This window comes from Diceros bicornis, chromosome 22 (assembly GCF_020826845.1).
Source record: "Diceros bicornis minor isolate mBicDic1 chromosome 22, mDicBic1.mat.cur, whole genome shotgun sequence".
In the NCBI taxonomy this organism is placed as follows: domain Eukaryota; kingdom Metazoa; phylum Chordata; class Mammalia; order Perissodactyla; family Rhinocerotidae; genus Diceros; species Diceros bicornis.
Genome location: NC_080761.1, coordinates 27,412,089 through 27,423,958, shown reverse-complemented (window position 1 = coordinate 27,423,958; position 11,870 = coordinate 27,412,089). Strand labels below are relative to the sequence as shown.

At 45.2% G+C, this 11,870-nt stretch overlaps 1 protein-coding gene across 2 annotated transcripts in view; it reads left to right on the top strand.

Moving 5' to 3' along the window:
* Window positions 1-700: 700 nt before the first annotated feature.
* LOC131420033 (histone-arginine methyltransferase CARM1-like) overlaps window positions 701-11,870 on the top strand; it is a 253,398-nt gene continuing 242,228 nt past the window's right edge. For both annotated transcript variants that reach the window (XM_058565735.1, XM_058565736.1), the window contains exon 1: window positions 701-943. In XM_058565735.1, coding sequence (XP_058421718.1) covers window positions 766-943 — 178 coding nt within the window. In that variant the 5' untranslated portion in view covers window positions 701-765. The remainder of the gene's footprint in view (window positions 944-11,870) is intronic.

Sequence of the window (11,870 nt, the reverse complement as noted above, 5' to 3'; positions counted from 1 at the left end):
GATGTTCACCTGGAATTTACCCAATGTTGTAAGCCAATATGACCCCAATAAAATAATTAAAAACAAGCAAAAAAAAGACTCCCTGGTTCTCCCAGCCCACGTCTAGGGAAACCAGCAGCTAGCAAGTTTTCAATTCCGGGTTAAGTGATGAGGGACGAATAGAGTCACTCAGGCCTAGCCAGTTGAGTGAATCTCCGGGCTTCCCCACCACCTCGCTGCTGCTGTCAGGACCGCGACAATGAGGAAAGAGCCCAGTACTTGGGACAGTTGCTCACACGTGGGCGCCAGCAGCCCCAGAACTGCCCGGAGAGCGAGTGTCCACCGAGCAAAGAGCACAGGCCAAGGTCATTTCCAACCCCCACGCCCGCAGAGCGGTCCCGGCGAACAGCAGGTGTCACCCTTCTGCTTCCAAACCCCAATGCCTCCAGGTGCCTCGCGCTCTCCAAACTCGTGTTCAGAGCTGCGGCCCCACGGGGTGGCCGGCCCATCGGCGTGTTTACCTCGCGCTCCTGTGGGATGTGGGTCTCGGGGCTCCAGCGCGCTGCGGGGGAGGGGACGCTGGGAGGGGCTGCGGGGGGCGGCAGGAGCCGGCAGGTGCCAGCAGGAGTCAGAGGGCGTCTCAGAGGTCGAGGACTGAACTTGCAGCGGAGGTGAGGAAGGTGGCTAGCGCTTCCAAGTCCCTCCCCTTCCCCTGGCAGTTTCTCAGAGCGCCGTCAGCGCGGAGGCAGAGGAGGCGCTGGGGCTCCGGGACACAGTGTTCGCACCATGGCTGCAGCCCCGGCCCCGGCCCGGGTCCCGGCGCGCCTGCAGTGCCGCGTGCAACTGCGCTTCGTGACCGAGGAGCAGCTCTGCGGCGCTGTGCCGCTCTCGCCCCCCCACCCGAAATCTCTGCGGCTGGAGGTGCACCCGGCAGGGGAGGAGGCGGACGCGACGGTGACAGACGGTGAAGTACTGGGAGCGACCCACGCACGCGAGTCCCGCTCGGAAGTTGCGGCGCCTGTGCTCGCGGGCGCGAGTGTGTGCGCCGGCGCGCGCGTGGGGGAGGCGTGTGGGGGAGTGCGGCGGGGTGTGAAGTGCATGTGGACAAGTGCGGGCGGTGCGCTCGGCGCGCGTGTGGAGGGGTGCGGCTGGGTGTGAAGTGCATGTGGACAAGTGCGGGCGGTGCGCTCGGCACGCGTGTGGAGGGGTGCGGCTGGGTGTGAAGTGGGTGTGAAGAAGTGCGTGTGAAGAAGTGCGGACGGTGCGCTCGGCGCGCGTGTCCCAGGGTGCGCTCTGTGCGCCCCGCGCGCGTATGGAAGTGCAGGTTGCGCACTCTCCGTAACCCTGAGTAGGTGTGCACCCCAGCAGCTCGCTGAAGGGACGGGGCCACCCCTCCCGTCCCGAAAAGGCCCAGTGGCTGCAATTGTGTCTTGAGTGCTCTCAGAGAACTTTGCAGCAGCTGGCAGACGGGCCCTGAGAACTAGTCTGGGCCAGAACCTAGAGATGTCCAAAGTGAGGCCCGGAGAAGACAGGCGTCGGATTTCCTCGAGGGGAACCGATTCAGGAGCAGAAGCGCACAGGAGCCGAGGTCGCCTTCCTTCCAGACCTGCGTGTTTCCTGCCCCCTTTCCAAGACAGTGGGCCCCTCACAGCCGCCCGGAAGCTGTCTGGTGGGCGCAGCTCTGAAGCGTAGGAAGGACTGAGCGGGGTGTGCACGGGCTGAGGGCTGTCGCGGCCAGTGTGGCGTCTACTGGGCGTTCCTTTTTGGTTCAAAAAGTGACCTTTACCAAAGATGTGGCAGTGCAGTGCCCTGCGTTCCTCGAGCGGTGGGTATGTTAAGGGAAGGCTTCTAATTTCTGTGGGATCCCGGACCTCTTTGAGGATTCGAGGAAACCTCTAGATCCTGGCCCCAGAAAATGCGCATACTCGCGCTCGGAACTTTGCATGTGAATACGAGGGGGTCACACCTCCTGCCCGCAGCTGGTATTAAATACCCTCTTCTGGTAAATGTAGGGAACAGAGCAGCAGGCAGCTACAAGGCTTCAGAGACCCCTGGGGTCTTCCGACCCTCCCTAACTTCTCAGATTCTGAGTTGAGTTTCAAGTGCTCTGCGCTGTGGTTTGGTTCCAGTGGGAATTAGAAATAACTGGCAAGTACTGCCCTTCTGTCCCTCAGTGGTAAGTAGAATACAAGTTCACTGCTGTGTCTTTGACGCCTGAGAACAGACTCAGGCACACCAGTAGGCACTCAATAAATGCTTGTTGTGGAATGAATGAGAGCCTTCCGATGAGTCTTCTCAGTTTATTCTAGGCTGAAACGGGGAGGTCGTGTCTTTGAAAAAGAAGTAATAAATAGCATTTGACTGGTGTCTCAGAAAGCTTGAGGCTTGGCAAGGGGTCAGAAACCTTACTCAGCAACTCGTCGATTTCTCCTTTGGATGCAAGAGGGAAAAAGGAGTAGCTTTCAGTGTTTCTCCTGGAAATTCTGAAATCAAAGTACCAGAAAGCGTTCAGTTTGTCTGTTATGGTAATTTTGTTTAATCCGTAGCCATACACAGAGAGAAACAAAAGAACAGATCGGAGATTTACGCATTACCTGGTGTTGCTATGAATTTCTTTCCCACAAATGTGTGTTAAGAGAAGAAATATCCGAGGTTTACGGTGACTGAAGTTGTAGACTGCAATATGTTACCCAATGCCTGGCCTAGGACATAATTATCTTATGCAGAGGAATAAGCGTTTCCTCAAGGCAGTAAATCGAGTCTGGAGATGACCTCTGTGGTATCTACTAGATCAGACTAATGGAAATGGAAAGAATAGTTAAAGCTAAGGCAGGCAGTCATTGTTACGAGATTCTGACTAAATTCGTTGGGAAAGATTCACTAACAAGGAAGCAGAGAACTCACTCTCATGACAGCTTGAGTCCTAAAAGGCATTCTCTATATGAATGCAGTTAGTACTCTTTTATGGAGTGTTTTTGGAGAGAAACTATTCTGGAGTTTTTAAGAAAGCACACCATTTTACTGTATGACCAACTGGACCACTATGGATGGTGGCCAGGCAGAGCAAGCTTAAAAACAAATTCTAGTGAGCTATTAGAAGAAAGATTCTGGTGTCCTCAAATATTGTGCATTTAGTAGCAGGATTTTGAATGGGTAGGATTTCTCCTGGGATGAAGATTGGCCCACATTCCTTAATCGACTTTAAGAATGGGTCTAAGCAAAGTACCTTTAGAAAAGTATACAGTGTCTTAGCTCATATCTAGAATTAGTTGTTCAACAAGTAGACTCTGGAGTAACTCTGTCGGGATTCAAATCTTGGTGCTGCATTTTTTTTGTGTGAGGAAGATCAGCCCTGAGCTAACATCCGATGCCATCTTTTTGCTGAGGAAGATTGGCCCTGGGCTAACATCTGTGCCCACCTTCCTCTACTTTATACGTGGGACGCCACTACAGCATGGCTTGATGAGAAGTGCATAGGTCCATGCCTGGGATCCAAACGTGCCAACCCCCGGCCACCAAAGCAGAGTGCACAAACTTAACCACTATGCCACTGGGCCAGCCAGTGGTGTTGCCTTTTATTAGCTGTGCTACATTTAGCAAATTATTCACTCTATTTAAGCTTCAGTTTCTTCATCTATAAAGTAAAGATGAGAATACATGTTACATTATTAAATAAAATAATGCATACACCATGCTTGGTACAAAGCCTGGCATTTATTAAGTGCTCAGTAAGTGTTCACTATTATTATTATTTTTTATTGAGGTAACATTGGTTTATAATATATAAATTTCAGTATACATCATTGCATTTCGACTTCTGTATAGACTACATTGTGTTTACCACCAAAAGTCTAGTTTCCATCTGTCATGGTACAAATGTCCCTCTTTACCCCTTTTGCCCTCCTCCCTCCCTGCTTCCCCTCTAGAACCACCAATCTGTTCTCTGTATCTATGTTTGTTCTTGTTTTATCTTCCACATATGAGTGAAATCATACAGTATTTGGCATTCTCTGCCTAACTTATTTCACTGATTAGCATAATACCAAGGTCTATCCATGTTGTTGCAAATGTCAAGAGTTCGTCTTTTTTATGACTGAGTAGTATTGCATTGTATATATATATACCACATCTTCTTTATCCATTCATCCATCAGTGGACACTTAGGTTGTTTCCATGTCTTGGCTATTGTGAGTAATGCTGCAGTGAACATTGGAGTGCATATATCTTTTCCAATAAATGTTTTTATGTTCTTTGGATAAATGCCAGCGGTGGAATAGCTGGATCATATGGTAGTTCTATTTTTAATTTTTTGATGAATCTCCATACTGTTTTCTGTAGAGGCTGTACCACTTTGCATTCCCACCAGCAGTGTATGAGAGTTCCCTTTTCTTCACATCACCTCCAACACTGTCTTGTTAGTTATAGCCATTCTGATGGGTGTGAGGTGATATCTCATTGTAGTTTTGATTTGCATTCCCTGATAGTTAATGATGTTGAACATCTTTTCATGTGCCTTTTGGCCATGTATATATCTTCTTTGGAAAAATGTCTGTTCAGATCCTCTGCCCGTTTTTTAATTGGGTTGTTTGATTTTTTGTTGTTGAGTTGTATGAATTCTTTCTATATTTTGGATTTTAACCTCTTATGAGATATATGATTTGAAAATATCCTTTCCCAATCAGTAGGTTGTCTTTTCATTTTGTTGATGGTTTCCTTTGCCAGCGCAGAAGCTTTTGAGTTTGGTGTAGTCCCATTTGTTTATTTTTTTTGTTTCCCTTGCCTGAGGAGACATTTCCAAAAAGATATTGCTAAGACCAATGTCAAAGAGTGTACTGCCTATGTTTTCTTTTAGGAGTTTTATGGTTTCATGTCTTACATTCAAGTCTTTAATCCATTTTGAGTTAATTTTTGTATATGGTGTAAGACAATGGTCTACTTTCATTCTTTTGCATGTGGCTGTCCAGTTTTCCCAACACCATTTATTGAAGAGACTTTCCTTTCTCCATTGTATGTTCTTGGCTCCTTTGTCAAAAATTAGCTGTCCATACATGTGTAGGTTTATATCCGGGCTCTCGATTCTGTTCCATTGATCTGTGTGTCTTTTTCTGCCAGTACCATGCTGTTTTGATTATTATAGTTTTGTAGTATATTTTGAAATCAGGGAGTGTGATCCCTTCAGCTTTGTTCTTTTTTCTTAGGATTGCTTTGGCTTTGTTCACTATTACTGTTAATAATATACTTATGTTTTGTTCCCAAAACACTAGTTTCCTCAGGCTGTTCTGAGGGATATGTAGGCTGTGTTTTTGTGAAGATAATCCAAAGAAAACTTAATTAAATCTGGTAATAACTTGGAAAAATTGAATAATTTTTTGGATTCCCAGTCTCAATAGCTTGTCATATAAAGAATGGAACAGAACAAGATAAATCAGATTATTCTATTTTCAAGCCCTCCAAAATTGACAATGATTTTATGAAGGGACCACACTAGGGGATCCAGCAGGTAATGTGCTCTAGCTTGTGAACTCTGGGAAGACAAGATTCCTTCTTTTCTTAAATATTTTTTGAGTCCCTGTCCTACCTGGAGCCTGCCTGAGAGTGTGTTTAATTCATCCTCCTCTCCCCAGAGCCTCCCACAATACCTAGTACACACAAGGTAATGATTCATTGAGTGAATCAATGATTTAACTCAAGAATTTTTAAATCTTGCTAAAATAAAACTTAAAATACTAAACACCAAGAGTGTAGAATCTGAGTTGTCCCCAAATGATTAAGATACTGGCTTTATTTATAGTCTAGAGAGATGATTTAAATTATAGTGTATTGGGGCCAGCCCGGTGGCGTAGCGGTTAAGTTTGCGCATTCTACTTTGGTGGCACGGGGTTTGCTGGTTTGGATCCTGGGCACAGACCTAGGTACCATTCATCAAGCCATGCTGAGGTGGGATCCCACATAGAAGAACTAGAAGGACCTACAACTAGGATATACAACTATGTACTGTGGCTTTGGGGAGAAAAAAGAAAAAAGAGGAAGATTGGCAACAGATGTTAGCTCAGGGCCAATCTTCCTCAAAAAAAAAAAATATATATAGTGTATTAACAGAAAAGTGGAGGTATAGTAAGGTCAACAAATCAGGAGACAGTTGCCATTGACAAGATAGTTCATTACTCAGTTCCCAAGAGGAGGAGTTCATTACTCAGTTCCCAAGAGGAGGAGCACATCACACCATGGGGTGAAGGTGGGCACGTGGAGAAGCACCTGGGTTGGTCAGGAGGTGGGAGGGAGAACTGTGGGCAAGAGCCTTCACTGTGGTTTCTGTGGGAAGGAACAGGTGAGGCAGAGTAAGCAGGCTTGGCTTGGCTGGTTTGGATAATTTCAGCAGGCTCTGGGGTGTAGGGGCTGTCCCCAGTTGTTGGGTACCTGGCCCTGGGGTGATTAGTGGAGAGTGGCCCGGAGTGTGAGAGCCCGGTAAAGGAGGTGGTTGGGCTGTGGGCTTTGGATTGGTTGGTTTATATTTGAAAAGTGTGCTTGCAGGTGAGTTGTTTACTGTCTCTAGGAACTGGCTCACCCTGGGAGGGGCAGCCTCTCCAGAGTCAGCAAGGCCCCAAATGTCAAAGCATCAGAACACAGAAATAAAAGATATGGTTTATATAAGGGAGAATCAGAATACAAGGGAATTAGTAAGTATATAGGGTGGGAGTGGCCGTCTGCTGAGTTTGGAGGGTGGCTGCAGGTAGGAAGGGCCTGTGGGTAAGGACTTGAGTTCAGGTGATGGGAAAAAAAATATTGTTTTCATACTTCATGTGTATGAAAGGACTAGAAAATGGAGGGGAGACAAAAAATGGGTAGGGGCTGGGCCTGCTTCTTTTCCACCCCTTTTTCCAAGCTCTCTGGGAGCCCCGGGCTGGGGGGCTGGAGGGAGAGAAATTAAGATTGCACAGAATGTATCTCACAAAGGCTAAGGGTAGAGTGGATCTCCAGGAGAGAAGAGAGAACATTTCTTCCCTTTCTCAGTTTAGAGCTGTCTTTTAGTTAATCTGAAAGAGTCTGGAAAATATATAAATAAGCCACCTAGATAATCAAGTATAAAAATACAGTGGTTTTTGTCTCTGAGGTATTGTAAAAGGATGCTAGGTTTTTTGTTCCCTAGTGGTTGCTCATTTCATTAGAGGAGGAAAAAAACAGCAGAAGAAAAGTCAGAGAAAAACATCCTTTGTATCACATGGGAGTGTTAATTTTCCTCCATTAAATTCTGTGATAACAGAGTTAGTAAGTTGAGGCCTATGGACAGAATCCTGAAGTCAGTCACCTACATATGACATAAACATTCATTACTTTTCATTCAACAAATATTTATTGAATGCATGTTCTGTGCTAATCGCTGTGTGAGCAGTGAATGAGCTGGATAAAGACCCATCTTTATGGAGCTAGTATTTTAACTGGGGGAAGACAATAGCCAAAGACATGGCAAGAAAATTTCAGATTGAGATAAATGTTTTGAAGAAAATGAACAGTATGAAAAAAAATAGAGACATAAGGAGGGAGGCCAATTTAGAGAGTGTGGTCAGGGAAGGCCTCTCTGAGGAAGTAATATTTGTTCTGAGGCAGGAAGGATGAAAGGAGCCAGCTAAGCAAAGAGCTGGGGGAAAAATATCACAAGCAGAAAGAATGGCAGGTAGAAAGGCCGTGAGGCTAGAAGGAGTTGGTGTGTTGGAGATGGCCAGTGTAGCAGATGCTCGTTAAGAGAGATGGGGATGTGAGTTAAAGTTAATGTGAGTTAAAGTTAGCATTCTAGTCATTGGAGCATAAACAAGCTATCTCTAAACTTGGTGACTTAAAATAACTATTTTATAATGCTCCCACACTCTGTGGGTTGAGAAACCAGGCAAGGCTTGGCTGGATGATTCTTTTGCTCCTTGTGGCATTGACTGAGGTGACTCACTGGCCCTCAGCTGATGGCCAGCCTAGTCTGGGGCATCCAAGTTGGCCTCATTCACCTGGGCTGGCATCTGGGCTGGTGTGAAAGTTAATTTTTTGTGTCAGTTTGGGTGGCCCATGTGCCCAGATATTTAGTCAAACATTATTCTGGATGTTTCTGTGAGGATGTTTTTGGATGAGATTAACATTTAAATCGATGACTTAGAGTAAAGCAGATTGCCCTCCAGAATGTGGGTGGGCCTCATCCAATGAGTTGAAGGCCTTGATAGAACAAAGACTGATCTTTCCTGAGCAAGAAAGAATTCTGTCAGCAGATGGCTTTTGGACTTGAATTGCAACTCTTGCTCTTCCCTGGGTCTTCACCCTGCTGTCCTACCCTGCAGATTTTGGGCTTGCCAGCCTCCATAGTTATGTGAGCCCGTTCCTTAAAATAAATCACTTTCTACATATATACACATCCTATGGGGTCTGTTTCTCTGGAGAACCCTGACTAGTACAATGGAGATGACTCGAAGACTAGGACTGTCCGTGGGGAGCCTACATGTGGCCTCTCCACGTGGCTTGGCTTCCTCCTGCATGGCTTCTTCACACCGTGGACTTCTTCCATGGAGACTCCTGGTTCTAAGTGGACCGTTTCCGGTGGACAAAGCAGAAGCTGTGTTACTTTTTGTGACTCACCTATGGAAATCAGTTGACATCACTCGTGTCATACTCTATTGGTCAAAGCAGTTACAAGCCTGCCCACGTTCAAGGGGAGAGGGTGTAGATTCTACTTCTTTATGGGCAGAGTGTCAAGGAATTTGGGGACAATGTTTTAAAACTGCCACTCAGATCAACCAGGTCGTGTAGGATATAATACACACACACACACACACACACACACACACACACACTCTCTCTCTCTCTCTCTCTCTCTCTCTCTCTCTCTCTCTCTCTCTCTCTCACACTAATGGGGTTTTGGAGGAACTATAATAATAGCCTTCTTCATCACCATTACTGAAAAAGCTGATCAGAGAGCATGGGTTTTGATGTGTACCACAATGGGCTTCCTAATTCTAAACTCCTGAATTGAACTTGCCCCCCATCCAAAAGCAAAAAAACCCTGCAAGCCTACCACTTTGGGTGAGCACCCCAGAAAACACTTCCTCTTTAGGCAGACCAACCAGGAATCAAGCAGGAAGGGGCTGGGCTCCTGCCCTTCTCCTAAAGGCATAAATCAGAGAACCCTGTTGGGGGTGGGGAGAGAGGCTGGAATTGTTACTGGGGCACAGTATTTCTCGATGGGACACAAATAACATTTGTCTTGGGAAAATTCCTGATCGTGAGAGACATTGCAGACTGGTTAGCACCCCTGGCCCCTTGGCAGAAAATACAGAGAACCCCCACTCTTGTACCCCAGTTTCTGTGACAATAAAAAACAACCTTCCTGCATGCTAGCAGAATTCTCTTCACGTGGACACATGGGGCAGGAAAAATGCAGAATTCCCTTCCCTGCCTGCCCACCAGCAGTCACAAACTCAGATTCTCAACACTTCTCCATCCCAACTATCTGGAAAACAGCTACCTATATCTTTGGCACAGTCATTCTCTCCCAAACAGTAGACTATTCCTTATATTCATAGTTAGATCCGACCTTGCTACTGCTTAATCCCAGCAACGATTATTCTTGCACTGAAGACTCGTCTTAAAATGTGAAATCCAGTCAGAATCCTGCCAAGTAACTTCTTTCTTTCATTGTTATTTTACCAAAAGCAGTGCTTTCATTGTCGCTTTCCAGGAAAGGTATTTAATGCAACTGAACGGAGCCTCAGCCCAGCTTGGCCTGGTTTTGTGTTGCAGCAGTTTTGTGGGATGTGGACCAGTGAAGAGAAAGCATTTCCTTCCTCTGTCAGGCACTAACGGTGCCTCGAATGGGTGACAAATGGAAAACCGTTCAAGGCCCTTGTGTATCTGAGTCTAAAGACACCAGAAGTGGAATTAGATGAAAAGACTTGTTTTCCTCACCAAATAAAGACCCTTTAAGATCCCTTTTCCCCCCATTTTCAATAGTCTTGCTAAGTTGTGGTCTGATTCAGTCCCGATGAATAAACCAGTTCAAAGACAGGCAATCCACTGATTAATACTCACAGTCATTGCCACTGGGAAGAGAAGAGAGCATGGGATCTTGTGAGTAAACTAGATAGCATAGTTGCCCTTAATTTTCAGAGTTATTCAAAGTAAAGAGGTTATTGAGGCAAGGAAATGAAGTATCCCTGTCATCACGTTTGTGCTTTGTGTTGTGAATAGCCACAGGATATTTGAAACAAACAATTACTTTAAAAGATGAGGTTTATAAAAATCTGTCAGATTAGAACCATCCTGATGGTGAAAATCCCTCCTTCCGTCTTCTTCCCTTTCTGGTCACAGACGGTGTGCACTCCTGCCCCTGGCCAGTTGAAGCAGATATGGAATGAGTGCATTCTGTCATCAGTATCCTCCTCCTCACAGGATTGTCCTCCCTAATAAATCTCTAGTGCCTGCGAGTTTCCCCACACCCCTCACTTCACTCTCCTTCTACCTGGGGTTTCACCCTGAAGATTTGCAGATAAAAGCTGAAGGACTTTGGTTTTCCCAGCACATTAGCATTTTAATAGGAGACAAATCCTTTGCTCAAAGGACTGATCTTACATTCTTGAATAAGGCCTCTTTTTTTAGCTCTGCGAGATTGCTGGGTATTCCAGATCAGTTTCTAATTATTATGTTTACCTCCATTTAGCTAAGCTACTCATTCATGGTAGATGCTAGACACATTATCTCTAGCCTCACAGTAACCTGGAGAGTAGATAATATTGACCTTATTTTATTGGTCCATTTTATTCCAGGTATATTGTCCTCAAAACCTGACTACTTCCCCCTTTCCATGATTCCGTCTTGTGTTTAGTTGTCCAGTCTTTAGCCCGTGATAAAGTAGGACTTCTAGCCGCAAACCCAAAGTTGGATTTGCCTCAAGAATGAGGAAACATTTGCTTGTTGTTTGGAGGGAGCTGGATCCATCAATGAGCTCAGAAACTTTAGTGAGATGGTAGAGTGACTGATAGAATCGCTCTTGGCGTATTTTAGACAGAACTGGGGTTTTCTAAACTCCATACTAGCCATCTAAATAAGATTGCGTGACCTTCTTTTGTTAATTGCTTCTCCCCCTTTAAACCTCGGTTTTATGATTAGGCTGGCAACGCGGTTGGATCAACCAGATCAAATTCCCTCGTTTACTAACTTCATGGCCTTGGGCAGGTTTACTGAACCTGCCTGAACTTTCATTTTCTCTCCTGGAAGCTGAAGTAATTTTTACCTCATAAAGTTATGGGAAAAAGAAACAGAATAATGAAAAGTGAAAACAATTCAAAATGACTATTAATTTTCAAAGTAAATGGACTCAAAATTATCAAATAAAAATAATACGAAAACATTTTACAAGCAGTTGTACAGTAAAGCTGCCACTTTTGTGGAGCTTACGTTCTAGTACCATCCTACCATTTGGAAAGCATTAGGATACCTTGTCTATGCTGGACTTCCCGTAGGGCTGTTTGAGAAAAATACGTTTTGTAATTCTAACAGATTCGTTGTGTATAGTTGTCTTTCACATTGGCAATATGGCTGACTCTGTAATATTAACTTCTCTGCCGAGGAGCCTTTTCTCAGGCCCTTTTTTATGTACTGTTTCTTCTGCTTGAAATGCTATTCCATGTCCACAGCCCCATCCCAGCCCTTTGTATTTTGGGGTCCTTCCTATCTTTTAGCTTGAAGTTTGAAATTCACATTTTCAGAAAGGACTTTTCATCATGCTAAGTACCCACTGTAGCTACTGCATCCACCACCATTTATCTCAGCCCTTTTGCTTTCATAGCATTTATCACGACTTATAATGAGAAATGAAAAAAATTTTTAATTTACCCTTGGTTAAAATTGAATTTGGAATC